Below are 14,409 nucleotides of genomic sequence, written 5' to 3' on the forward strand. Positions count from 1 at the left end.
GCTCGTTATATCGGGGCTTCGTTACCACGGGGCTCTATATCCCGTGGATTTCATTATGAAGGGGCTCGTTATCCCGGGGACTTTGCTTTGAAGGGGCTGCGTTAGCTCGGTTTCACTTACTGTGGTCCTAATTCTGTGGTCATTTAGGGACTGCGACGGAACCAGTTAACGAAAATGTTACTTTACATAACCATCTCTCTCCTCAAACAGAATTGAGCCGCGAAGCTCGTTGTCGCCTCTTCGCAGCTCAATTATTTTTGTTTGGGGAAAAAGAAAGAAAGAAAGGCTCTGGGTCGACCAGGCTACCACTGGCCCAATTTATCGGTACGCGGTAGGCCGCGTAAATTAGTCGAAGATGCATCGGGAGAGAAAATGTATTTAAAAAAATTGTGGCGAGGTAAGCTGGTTACTGAGGATTCCATATACCCATAGACCTCATAAAAATAACTTTGACATAAAACTGTGATTCTTTACGTTACGTTTATTACAAACACCGTGCAATGTTATTAGAAACAATTGCCATTTAATATGGCATGATAATATTTCCTACAAAACGATAACCTCCCAGTTCCCACGGAGAAGCTACAAACGAGGCAATATTTTACCGCTCTCCAAGAAAAATAAATTATGCCTTTACCTTGTAAGTAATTACTGGGGAACCACGACGGCTACGACAACGCCGCAAAACAAAAGGTTTGATGAGCAAAAACAATCACTCTGCACGAACGTTTTAAATTTTGGTACATTTCTTTTCCGTCCTCCGCAAAACAACAACGTGAAATGACCAAATTCAAGGTTTCGTGGAGAACGTGAACACACGATGGCGTTTTTTTTTTCATTCTCTTTCTTTCCTTGAACGCCACTCCTACCAATTTGGTTACTGGGTAGTTCGCCGTTTCTGTAGAAGTTGAACGAGTTGAAATAATCGCGAAGAAGTACAAATGAAATAAAGTTATATTTTCAAGTGACGTTTTCGTTGGAGTTGCCGTCGTCGCCGCTTAAGTTCCCTATTCTCGCTGAGTCACTGCGTCAAATACTGGTCGCGTGTATGAAAAGTGGCTCTAACTCAAGTTAGAGCTGTCAGTGCTTTTAGTACCAATATCAAAATCCGAATTCTCCTCACTGCTCTCCATACAATTCTTCTGAAATTAGTTCGGAGAATTTGTTTAAATATCAAGTCTCGTGACCTGAATGTTTGGTCAAGTAATGGTGATGTAACGACTAATTTGATGCTGGTCTACTAAGGCTTTGTTTATAATAAGCTAGCTTGAATCTAGCCACATCCAGAATTCACGACAGGCGGCTGATAAAAGGCTCTCTTGGGAAATAAATACTGCATATTTTTACGAGATTTTTTACGTCTACATTCAAATTGTGCTCAATTTATCAAACCACTAACAAGTGAATTGCATACTACTAATAATAAATTGAAGCACCTTCACAAAAACGATTTGTAAGTTAATAAGAACGACTTGTGCAGTGGTAAGCTCTGTTTTGATAAACTAAGCATTAATTTTACTTCCACAGAATATTAGCTTTATGGTCAAGATTTCCGCACACCCCTATAGACTAATTAGGTATACATTTTGCGACTCAAGCTCTATTCATGCTCGTGCTTTGTGTAAGGCGGTGTGTGGTGCATGTATAACTAATGTATGAGGCTTTGCAGAAATCTTTCCGCTTTATGTTCCAAACTGGAAATGCCGTGAATGTTTTAACAATAATTAATTACAATAACCAGTCTTAAATAAATCGGGACCTTCAAGGTCCTGTAGCTAGTCATATGCACTTGACTGGCATCACACAAAATCCTACTATAACAAGATCGATTCGGTCACACCTTAGTCTCCCTCGCAGCCGTTCTGTGTCTCGTCACGCAACGGAGGGAGACTAGTTGCGTGACGAGACACAGAACGGCTGCGAGGGAGACTAGTAACACCTAAGCTGTGTGGCAGGCGATATTTAGTTAAGGTAAAGCCGCACGTCTTCTTCCCTCCATAGTTTCACTTTTCGATTCTCCACCTCCCATCACATTTTGTTCTGATGCTCATAAACATTAGTTTTAACAATATCATAACATTATTTTAGTATATGTCACAGCTGTTGCAAAGAGCCAAACAAAATTCACTTAAACATGTGTACAAAAAGGAACATGCATGTAAAATTAATCTGAAGATTAGCCATTTGAATTTACAAAAGTTAGCAGTTATAAGTTGCACTTATTTTATTTCACCCATCTCCCTTGACTTGCATGGTACCACATGCATTAAGCTAAGCAATTCAAGCTACTTGTGAGACAGGGCCAATCCAAAAGCTGTGATTTACTGACCTGATTTGTTTAAAACAACAACAACTTTGTGGCTGATTACCTGTCAAGTATAAACCAACCTGTATCATTGAGCAGGCAAAATCAGGCTAACAAATCATGGCATGTAGAGCAGCCCTCAAGCCACAAGATTCTACCGAGTTTGCCATTCTGCAGCGTCCTATTCAGAAATTCTTTGGGCCAAATAAATGATAATCGTCTCATTCCCTACAGTCTGCATGCTCACGAGGGTGAAACCTAACCACGGCTTCTACAGACTTCAACGAACAACTTGTCGCTCAAAGATTTCTGATGACACCTCCCTTTACAGACATCTCCACACATATACATGTAGACACTTCCTCCTCAGACAGTCCAGTAGGGTCTGGTTTTGCATTAGGGCAGCTTAATTGACTTTACGGCTACTACTTATTTCATGCGCGTTGCTGCATTTCCATTCCCTGCTGACCAGAGAACTGTGGGGGGTTTCTCCTCTTACGACCCGGGAGTGTCTTGGCAGGTTTCTTGGCTTCTTTGTGCGGATTACTGCTTGGAGTGTAGCGAGCACACAGGAATACCATGAGAGCAACTATTACAGCAAATGCAAGGGTACCAAGCAGGATTGCCCACCAATACTTCTGGACTGTCTCTTTGAGGCCTGTTGAAAGTGACAAAAAATGAAAATGTCAATTCGTATTTTTGGTGAGCCTTTTTTCTGCTGTCAGTAGGGAATCAGACTACAGAGAGCAATATTTGTGGGTTTAAATCTTGGTCAGACTTATGTGAAACCACGAACTTTAACTTTAACTTCAAGGGTACAGTAAGATAAAACTAACTACACTCAACATCTTGGTTCTGATGCACTATGCAGTGACGTTAAAGGGGAAGTATGATACAAACTCAACGTCACTTCAGAACCCAAAAAATGTTTGTTTGTTAACAGAAACAAAAAATAATTGTCTAGTTTTGTTATAAATTATCACCCCAGTGCAATAAAACTGTTGATTAGTGCCTCTGGCCAAAGACAGAGCAGGTTGGAATGGATTGAAACTTGAAAATGTTAGGCTAACGTTTTTCAAGTTCTTGCATTTTTGTTTCCAAAATGCGCTAGAACAGATCACGAATTGTTCCTTTCAAGAATTGAGTTGATCTGTTTCCTCTCATTGTTCTAGAATTATTTTGTAGCTAAGTGAAGGTCTTATTTCAGCATTTTTGACAAAAGAGCTTAAAATCCCCATTAACATTTCCCCTCCCTTTAAGGCACTGCTCGTCTCCTATGAACACCTAAACTAAATTAAGGTAAGCTCAGCTGTCAAACAGGCTGAGCTAAATCTTTTACATCATTGCTGGCATTTTGTGTCAACTTAGGACTTTAGTGCACCAAATAACAATAAGTAATTAAGTAATATCATTTCTTGTTTTGCCGGGAATAATAATAATTATTATTTTCCCCCCGCAAAGCAAGAAATGTTATTGTCCCTTATACCTTCAACAGTGAAGAACTTCTGCTTAAGTCGCAGTAAAGGACCCTCCATGTCAACCCGGCGACAGACGGCAAACACGTCACAGTACCCTTTTAAGTCATCACAAGGTGACCCCGGCACAAGGTTCGCGTCCTTGACTACAGCTGACACCTATGTAAGAAGAAAAAGAGGTCAACATTTAAGTAATGTTTAAAACACGAGTTTTTTGAACGGCTTCAAAACATTCCTGGAAAAGCGTGCGTCGAGAGAGTTCACAACAATGATGTTTTTGTGAACACTGGAAATAAGCAGACGAGAAAAACATTAAACACCACATACCAATAAGGAGGAGGTTTTGTCGGATATAAAACCACTGCAGGTGATGTTTTATCGACCATTTGATTAGTCAATAGGCTTATGAATTATTAATGAGTTTTTGAACTTCTCCTTACATCCATATAGCGGAATGGGAGAAAAGCTGTGTAGTCCAAACCCTTTGAGTCCCAATAATGACCAGGCTCTTGTTTCTCCTTACAATACCACTGCTTGGTCAAACAAAAAGGCCACGAGAATGAAAGAAATGATCACCAGATGTAAAATGTCTCAATTTTTCTACAGATTCTCCTTTTTTGTACAATAACAAACAGAGATAAAACAGCAAGAAGAACACAGACGTTGATACATGTAAAGTATCAAAGGATGTTGATACATGTCTTAGAGCTTAATAGGTTAATTAACTCAAAATGCTGGTTCATTTCACCTTCCATCATGTGACCTGTCCCCATCCAAGTGCATAAAATGGAGTACTTGCGAACATCAAATCGAAACATGTGTGTGTGGGGGAGGGGGGGACATAAAATGCACCACCAACTACCATCCTCGGGTGTTAAGGTAAGGGGGGGGGGAGGGGGGACATAAAATGCACTACCAACTACCATCCTTGGGTGTTGAGGTAAGAGGCGGGGGAGGGGGGACATAAAATGCACTACCAACTACCATCCTTGGGTGTTGAGGGGGGGGGGGGGGGTTGCTTCATACTAAAGTTTAAGAGCGGCTGCCTGTAAGAATCGAGAACTGCATTTCAGTGACCACTTGGTCGAATCTCTGATATTTCGTCAGAAGATATCCTTGGATTAACTATTTTCGAAAATCATATTTTAAAGTTCCAAGGTATTTTATTTTTTGAGAAAATTGCAAGAGTTTGAAATGTGGCCTAGGTGCGGTCACGGGCCGATGAAAACCGCGAAAATTTAGGTCAAAGGACAAAGCCCCGTTCACGGTGTAAAATAACCCAATGAACATGAAACTTTACACAAACCTAGACCAACCATCTCACAAGAAAATTAATACAAAAAACATTCCAAACTCGCTGGCTGCCTTCTAAAGCATGCAGATTTGTGTATGCTACTCAAAATGGCCTTCAAACTAATGCCTATTTTCATTAAAATAAAAGTGTTTCTGGTATGTCATTTTCTCTAAATTAAATCTCATAACTCGAAAGATGAAGAAAAGAATTTTATTTGTTCCAAGTTTCAAGCTCTGGTTCAAACTCTTTCTTACTCAAGGAAGAGCGAATATGCGTGCGATACTTGCGGCTCGCAATTCACGTCACGAATTATGACATCAGAACCGATTCACAAACACTTGACATCTGGAGCCCGAGAATGTTTCCAAACATCACATATTGGGCCCTAAAACTAATCAGACTGACTGAAAACAGCCATTCAATGTTTTTTGATCCCAGATTTCTTTCCTATTCTGCTCTAAAATAATATATTTATTCTGGTCAATTAGCCTACGAAATATGTGCAACAAATTTGCATACCATTTCGATGTCGCAGGAAAAAGTAGTGCAAATCAAACTTTACAGCTCCTTTATCTTCTTAAATGAAGCAGTCGATCAGTAAAATGGAGAAAAACGTGTGACTTTGTTTCTGCCGTGCTGTTTTGAGTGTTCATTTTTAGCAGCGACGGCTCAAATCAATAAGCCAATGTGACAAAACAACTGTAACTCAATGTTCACTTCGCTGATGTGGGTAACGCGCACGTGATCCTGGCCAGGCACTTTCGCGTTCAGAGCACTTTTAGAAAAGTACTGCTAGTGGGCCAAGCTACGACTACCCTGGTGATGATGACGTTGTCAAGCTTAAGGACTGTACAAGAGATCTGAGAGCCCACCTTTCCAGCTTTGGTTTTTTCCGCCAAAAAAAAATCGACTTTCAAGTATTTGTGTCAGTTTTTGGTTTTTTGACTCACAGTAATGCAGATCCTGGAACGTCGATTTTTTGCCAAAAACAACCTATCCATAACCACCATCCTCACAATTAAGAATATGAAATTTGTAATTTTGAGGGTATCAGAGTAGTGAATTCCCCGCCGACCAACCCGACCTCCCCCACCCCCATCCCCCCTGGCGATTAGAGTCAATTGTTGTTATTGTTTACTTTCCTAAACCGCTTTTCTCGTTGTTCCTGTCAGTTTCTTTCAATTTCCGAGAAGATAGGAATCTTGCCAGCCCTGGTCTGTCTGGTGATGGCCAAGAAAACTAACTTATTACTAGCGCAAGCGGGTGAGGACAGTAACTGCCTTATTACTAGCACGAGCGGGTGAGGGCCGTATTTCGCCTATTAATTTTCCAATTTCAGATTTCATGTTATTATTTTTTCACAGAGTTGAAAGAAACTGGCAGGAGCAGCGAGAAAACGGTCTAGGAAAATAAACAATAACCACAATACTATTGACGCTTATAGCTAGGGGGGGAGGTCAGGTTGGTGAGGAATTCACTACTATGCTCTCAAATATACAGAATTCATATTTTTTAAATTTTGAGGCTGGGGATTATGGATGGTTTTTTTTTCGCGAAAACATCGACGCTCCAGGGTCTGTATAACTGTAAGTTAAAAAACGAAATGACACTAATGCTTGAATTTTTTTCGCGAAAAAAAACAACAACAAACAAACAAACAAAGCTGGCAAGACGGGCTCTCGCATCTCTTGTACAGTCTTTTAGCTTGACAAAGTTTTCATCACCAGGGTAGTCCTTTACTTGGCCCAAAAGCAGTACTTTTCACTATTTACAGTTTCTAAAAGTACCCTCTACGCGCAGGATGGCTGGCCAGGATCACGTGCGCGTTACCCACACCAGCGAAGTGAATATCGAGTTACAGTTGTTCAGTGTCACATTGGCTTATTGATTTGAGCCGTCGCTGCTAAAAACGAACACTGAAAACAACACGACACAGGAACAAAGTCACACGTTTTTGGTTTTTCTCCATTTTACTGATCGACTGCTTCATTTAAGAAGATAAAGGAGCTGTAAAGTTTGATTTGCACTACTTTTTCCTGCGACATCGAAATGGTATGCAAATTTGTTGCACATATTTTGTAGGCTAATTGACGGGAAAAACTGTATTATTTTAGAGCAGAATAGTAAAGAAATCTGGGATCAAAAAACATTGAATGGCTGTCTTCAGTCAGTCTGATTAGTTTTAGGGCCCAATGTGTGATGTTTGGAAACATTTACGGGCTCCAGATGTCAAGTGTTTGTGAATCGGTTCTGTTCTCATAATTCGTGACGTGAATTGCGAGCCGCAAGTATCGCACGCATATTCGATCTTCCTTGAGTAAGAAAGAGTTTGAATCAGAGCTTGAAACTTGGAACAAATAAAGTTCTTTTCTTCATCTTCCGAGATATGAGATTTAATTTAGAGAAAATGACATACCAGAAACACTTTTATTTTAATGAAAATAGGCATTAGCTTGAAGGCCATTTTGAGTACCGTACACAAATCTGCATGCTTTAGAAAGCAGCCAGCGAGTTTGGAATGTTTTTTGTATTAATTTTCTTGTGAGATGGTTGGTCTAGGTTTGTGTAAAGTTTCATGTTCATTGGGTTATTTTACACCGTGAACGGGGCTTCGTCCTTTGACCTAAATTTTCGCGGTTTTCATCGGCCCGTGACCGCACCTAGGCCGCATTGCAAACTCTTACAATTTTCTCAAAAAATAAAATACCTTGGAACTTTAAAATATGATTTTCGAAAATAGTTAATCCAAGGGTATCTTCAGGCCAAATATCAGAAATTTGACCAAGTGGTCGCTGAAATGCAGTTCTCGATTCTTACAGGCAGCCGCTCTTAAGTATAACCGCAACTGCACGGGCGCTCACTTTTTTGCCAACATAAAACTTTGCCCACAAGATTTAGTACCAACTTAGTACAAAGCAGACCAAAAGTGAGAGAAACTGAGGCCATCAATTTTTTTATGGGAACAAAATAAGTTTCTTCTTTGAGAAAGATTTATGTACAAGGTAACATCATTGTCAACATAACTTTAGCCAAAAAATAGCCTAGGACAACAAGCTGGAACTTTTACACAACTTTTGCATTTTTCTTTAAAATGATTAGAGCAACAAAACACTGGAATGTTCACTTCAGGGTAAGCAACAATACTTATGCAATTGTTTTGTGTGCAACATTCAAGCTGCATGCAATGTTGCCAGTTTTGCGCTGCCTCTGGTGCACCACATTCGCAACAATTGCGTTTGAGGTAGAAAGAAGGGACTCCTAATACAGATTGGAGTCGAGATTGTATGGGAAAACAAATAAATGGATCTTGGGACACGTACCTGGCATCCCCCGCAGATTTTGCAGGGGTGAATGACATTGTTACCAACTTAGCAAAGGAGAAAGAGCCTGGGATCAAGATCATCAAACGCACTCCCTAATTCCCTAATCTTTGATTATTAGTAGTAACATAGTTTGTGGTAAAACTTCCCTCTTCTCCAATCTTATGACCTAGCAAAATACAGTCAACTCCCTCAATAATTGCTGACACCCTTGGGACCACGAGTAAGTGTCCTTGATGGCGAGGGTCCGTAATAGCAAGAATTTATTTCAGTCAAACGTCTGTAATATATTTTTGATGGGGATTTAGCTGTCCATATTACTGGGTGTCTGTAAAGCAAGGTGTCCGCAAGGCAAGAGTTGACTGTACATGGTAGGGACTATTATTGTAACATACCTCGGTCAGTTTGTCAGCTGGAGTACACACCCCATTTTGTTTACAGCACAACTTACAAAGCTCTTCTTCAACACTGCAAGAACATAACTCCAGCCCATACTCAACACAGACTGATACAGAGCACTGCCCGGCATAGCACACGCGGCGACCCTGGTCGCATCGGGTCTTATTTTTCTGCGCCACTGGGGGATCGCAACCAAAAGACAGACCACTGCATGTTTGGTTTTTGGTGCAATCTGTTGCTTTAGCACAAAGTCTGGCAGGACTAGCATATTGGCATTGGTCAGTACAACATGGTCCTGCAATTAAAAATAAAGAAATTGGGGAAGTGCTGGACAGTGGCAAAATTATATTACAGAGTAATCACAACATTAAATTCTCTCATTCTAAATGAAGGGGTGTGTGAAATAAGGCCCTAGGTGACTTTTGATGTAAGGTCAAATTCTCCTTTTATTTCATGAGCGAAAACAAGAAAATTTGGAAGGAGATTCTAAGGCCCGGGTTAAACGCCGTACTTCACATGAGCTGAACCTAATTACAGTTTAGGTCGACCAAATTTTATTAAGTTCGCCCGGCTAAGTCAAACGTCGAACTTGATTCAGCCGAACTTAACTGCAAGATAAAATAAAAAAGCAAAGCGGTCAAGAAAAGCCTGTGAAGGATATAAGAAAATTACATAAAAGATTAAAAATGTGCAATTTTTAGCAAAAAAAAAATATACTAATAGAGAAAGCTTGTCAATTCGTCCAAATTTCTTCAATAAATTTTGCCTGTTTAATGTTAATTTATCTGTTCAGATTAATTATCCAAAGGACAACGACGAAAAAATTAACGGTTATAAAATGAGTTCAAGAATGTTGATTCTTGAGTATTAAGCGATAAAACTTATAGGTTAACGTTTTTTGTGTCTTTTTATGACCTGTTTTGAATTAGGCAAAAACCATTGGAATTCGAAGTTGCGTCATTCTTCAGGTTTTCTGCATGACTGATTTTACACCAAGGGTTTTCAGCCAATCACGAGCCCTGTTATATGCAGAAATACATTAACGTAATTCATGCATTGGGTTCGGCTCATGTGAAGATCGGCGTGTGACCCAAAGTCGATCTTCAGTTGTTCTTCACGCCTGAGCCAGGCGTGAAGAACAGCTCAGCCAATCCAAATAAAATTACCCGAACTTAACTGGGTCAAACGCCGAACTTCACATGAACTTAACTCATGTTAATTAGTTGAATTGAGTTCGGCTCATGTGAAGTATGGCGTTTAACCCGGGCCTAACAGTTTATCAGAAGTCACTTAGGGCTTTTTTTCCAGGCACCCCTTCATTAATGACTGCAAGTACTTCATGGTAAAGGGGTGAAAGGCATGATCTGTTCCTAAAATAATAATTTCAGCTTTGAAATAGTGAGTCACGCCTACCTTCTTGTGTACATGATAAAAAATTAATAATAATAATAATAACAATAATAACAATAATAATTAATAATAATAATAACCTTAGACGTTCTGATTACTAGGGCGGAAGCTCTACCACAGAGCTACACGAGACCCGTGGGAGCTAATAATAATATTAAAAAAAGGCCTTTGACTGGAAATGAAGAAACTGGATTGGATTCATTGAAGGATAATGCAGATGTTTTGACAGAGAGGGTACATCCAGGAGAAGGGGGTACAAAGGTAAAGAGAGAATGAGGCCAAGTTGCTGGACACCAAAAAAAGCCCTATATATATATATCAGGCCCAAACTGGACCCATAAGAAGTCCAACGACCCAGAAAATTCTTCTCCATGTTAAAAACCCTAAAATGAGCTCCTGCCAAAAGTGTTCCACCCAAAAAAGGTCCACCAGAAACTTTCTAACCTTGACAAAGTCCTCTCCTTCACTAATATACTTGAGTAATATGACCTGAAAAAAGGTCCAGGAGCAAATGGATTTCTCTAAGGGTTTAATAAAATATTGTTGGTGTGGTTCTTTCCAAATCTTCTTAAGTTTACCATTAAATTTGCTGGGTCGGGAAGCAAGTTTTCTCAGGTATCTGGAACACTTAGTGAATCAATGAAGTACATTGCACTAGCTAGTGGCTACCAGGAATTCCAGCAAAATCTGCACTTTAAGTTTACAAACCTTGACTTGGGTCACACTGCTTTCCAATTTGCAGCTTGCACTGACGTGGGTTGGCATTATCAGGATCTATACTTGCTGGAACACAACATTCTTTAGTAGTACAGGTGTTGTCATCTCCACAGTCGCACTGTTCTCCTTCCTCTCTAATCTTATTTCCACAAATGGGTTGATTAGACTTTGTAAAGCAGTCTGAGTTCCTTTGACGCTTCAAGTCAACATTTCGTTTGATGCTACTCTTGCTGCATGGTGAAAATCTGTCATTGTTGGCTTGGACACCCGATGTTGCTTTATCAAACATGATGTAATTTCCATTAGGATCTCCTGGCTCACATTCCTTTGTATCAGGATCGTGCTGTTGAAAAAGGCAAAAAACAAAACCATTGCAAAAAACCAAACAAATGGATGATAAAAATACAAATCAGTTAAAATAAGTTTAGCTTCCAAACTTCTAAAAAAAAATAAAGGTTAACAGACTCAGTGCGTTTAAGTCCCAATGCCAACACTCATTTCTCATCATTGTCCTTCATATATTTTGCGCGGTTATTGTGTTAAAAGAATTTTCCCCTTTGAATTCATCCATGGATCAGGGACTATGTTCATTCTACTGTTAAGGAAGGAGCCTACTATTGTTACTGCACACACGTTCTGCGCATCTCGAGATACTCGGGTTTCCTATGGGTGGTGCCAACTAATACAGGAATATTTTTGCGTGGTTTAAAACTATACGGAGAAAGCAGAACTTAGCAAATGCTTTTGGCATCTCAATTGAAAAGAAAATTGGGGGTAACCATGCATTTTTCAGAGATAATTAAGCTTCAAGTTAGGAAAAAATCCCATACATTGCTTTATATTTTGGCACTTTTTAGAGATATTATTGCTTAGTTATCTCTGAAAAATGCACGGTTACCCCCAATTTTCTTTTTGGATTCCAATAGCCCTTGTATACCTGCCAACTCTCCACATTATGCGTGAGTCTCACGCCTGGGGACTAGAGACATCGATCTCACGCATCGAGGACAATTTCTCACGCCTGACTCACAAATCCGGACGAATTGTTCTAAAAAATCTTCATTTCATTTCAGATTTGTTATGTATTATTTCTTTGCTCCCTATAACAATCGCAAAAGCTTTCAAATGTCTACAACCCGTTTGAATTGTAAGTGTTCAAAGGTCGTCGGAATATCGTTGGACATTTTCGGCAACGTTCGGAAGTCTTCGGAAAATCGTCGGAAATATTCGGAAGTGGCTCAGACGTTTTCGGAAATTCCGGTCATGACGAGACAAAAATCTCACGCGTTTGACTCAGAAAAAGTTGGCAGGTATAGCCCTTGCTAAGATCTGCTTTTCCCGCATAGTCATAAACTGCACAAAAATACTTCGGCATTAGTAGGCACCGTCCTTAACTGGGCTTTTCAGGTTTAACTTCTCTACCCCACCCAAATAAAGTTCAAATCCCCCACCCTCAGGAAGGCCTTACATGTCAAATACCTGATGTTTAAAATGGTGCATAATTAACATTCCTAAAGCCCATGCTAAATATTGCAGCAGTACAACGTTATTTTGTTTGTCTAACATTTTTAGAACGTTGACGCCCAATACATATCATGATTTAAATAATGTTATCCAAGAACGTCCGTAGGACATTACCATAAAAAAGTGAAATGTTAGAACGTTTAGCAGATGCTTACTATCGTTGTAAAACAGTCATCCAACAATAAATTTTGAGGATACATTTATTTGGCTTAGCCGTGCGTTGAAACATTGAAGAACGACAAATTTTGTCGCACATCAATGTTTCGACGCGCGGCTGTAAAGCCAAAGAAATGTATCCTCAAAATATATTGTTCACATGTCATCTGACTTTGAAAACGATTTCCGTTGTTGCAAAAAAATATAAAATAATAATAATAAATTAATGCTATACAACAATGAATATTAGAGCATTTAGCCAAGGATTTAGTCAGGACTATAAATAGGTTTTCAGAAAAACAACCATGATGTCAGCCGATGCGATTCCGCTGCACGCTTTTGTTTTGTAATTTGAAACTTATGACAAATTATTGTTTGACGTCCATCAGACATTTTAGCCTTTGTAATACTTTCAAGCACTACTGCTACAGTAACGAAAGACTTTTTGTTTAATTAATGAATTTGCCAGTTTGATGAATTAAAGTTATGCAAAAGTTAGGCGCATAGAAACCCTACCCACAAAAGGCAATACAGGCACTTGACATGCCAAAAAAACATACCTGAGAACCAAATCCATGGCCAAGCTCATGGGCAAAGGTGATTTCTGAGATCCTCGGAGGTGTAAATCGCCCATACAGCTTCATTGTGACCACACCAGTATTATAACTTCGTATTTTTCCTCCGCCATAATTCACATTTTTATCGCAAATTCCACCCGCAGCATTCCCTCCGCCATCTCCGATCCAAGCTAGGCCCAAAATCCCTCCCTCGAAATCACGATCGGTAAACAAGAAAGCCTCGCAAACTGCGTCGTGATTCATGGTCGAGAAATAGTCCAATAAAGTGTCAATGCCGACGTTTTTGTCCTTAACTTGGGCTGGAAGTTCGCTAGGCAGTGGATCGCTATCGCTGAAAGCAACGACGGTGCGAACACGGAAAGTTATTCCGTATGGACTGTAGTAATCCGTTGTGTTAAACTCGCTCATGTATATAATCTGGGCGGCTTGCACTTGCTTAAACAGTTGAAGAATTGCATTTGTTTTCGAACCAAATAAGTCAACGAAGAAATTATCAGCGTAGAGACTAAGCGTGCACACGTTTTTCTCGAGATCTTGTTGAGTTTGCCTGCGAGCGCGGGTTCGCTGTTCCTTCACCGAGCGGCGAGTTCTTTCAGGAGCTTGAACGGCGGGAACTCTTTGTTTGATGTCAGCAAAGTCGTGATCGTATTCCATGTCTTCATCTTTGTAAATCACTGATGGAAAATCCTGCTTCTCGTCAAAATACCACGAAGATGGATCAACGTAATAGTTCTCACTTCCACTCAATATTTTCCCATGGAATCCATTTTGTTTGTCAATAACACCGTAAACATCGGAGCTGGACTGGCCCTCCACATATCCCCTCACTACTGCATCGCGATCAAACGGCAATGGTTTTCCATCCCCGGAAAGGATTTCAGCGTCTCCTGTGAATATTTCTCTGTCAGGCCGTAACCTAAGTCGGTGAAACTTTCCGAACGCGGAAAAATCGAAGTGTCCATCGAAGCGACTTTCAACGGCTCTTCGGTGAACCTTGTGCAGAGAACCAGGGTCGTAGTAAAGAGGTTCGAAGTGTTTGATGAATTTCCCCAGTCGTCTCCCGACAGCACAATCGCATTGGAAGGGAACGGCTGACAAAAAGAAAAGAATAGAAAGAAATAGACGAGCCATAGCTCTCCTACCACAACCGTGAACGAAATCTGGTAGACTCCCACCCACCAACAGACGCCGTGGTCACGCTCTCGCGAGTGTGCTGATATCTTCGGAAGTG

The 14,409-nt window shown here is 40.2% G+C and overlaps 1 protein-coding gene across 1 annotated transcript; it reads right to left on the reverse strand.

The window, feature by feature from the left end:
- Window positions 1-461: 461 nt before the first annotated feature.
- Window positions 462-14,388, reverse strand: LOC146463880 (disintegrin and metalloproteinase domain-containing protein 10-like). Its single transcript, XM_085083911.1, has 6 exons — window positions 13,161-14,388; window positions 10,912-11,263; window positions 8,790-9,088; window positions 3,792-3,939; window positions 1,940-2,963; window positions 462-1,850 (listed from the first exon to the last, which is right to left on the reverse strand). The coding sequence occupies exons 1-5, from the start codon at window positions 14,307-14,309 to the stop codon at window positions 2,740-2,742; spliced, it is 2,172 nt and encodes a 723-aa protein (XP_084940037.1). The 5' UTR covers window positions 14,310-14,388; the 3' UTR covers window positions 462-1,850; window positions 1,940-2,739.
- Between the last annotated feature and the right edge of the window lie 21 nt (window positions 14,389-14,409).

This window comes from Pavona decussata, unplaced genomic scaffold, assembly GCF_977016875.1.
Source record: "Pavona decussata unplaced genomic scaffold, jaPavDecu1.1 SCAFFOLD_174, whole genome shotgun sequence".
NCBI classification, from domain to species: Eukaryota; Metazoa; Cnidaria; class Anthozoa; order Scleractinia; family Agariciidae; genus Pavona; species Pavona decussata.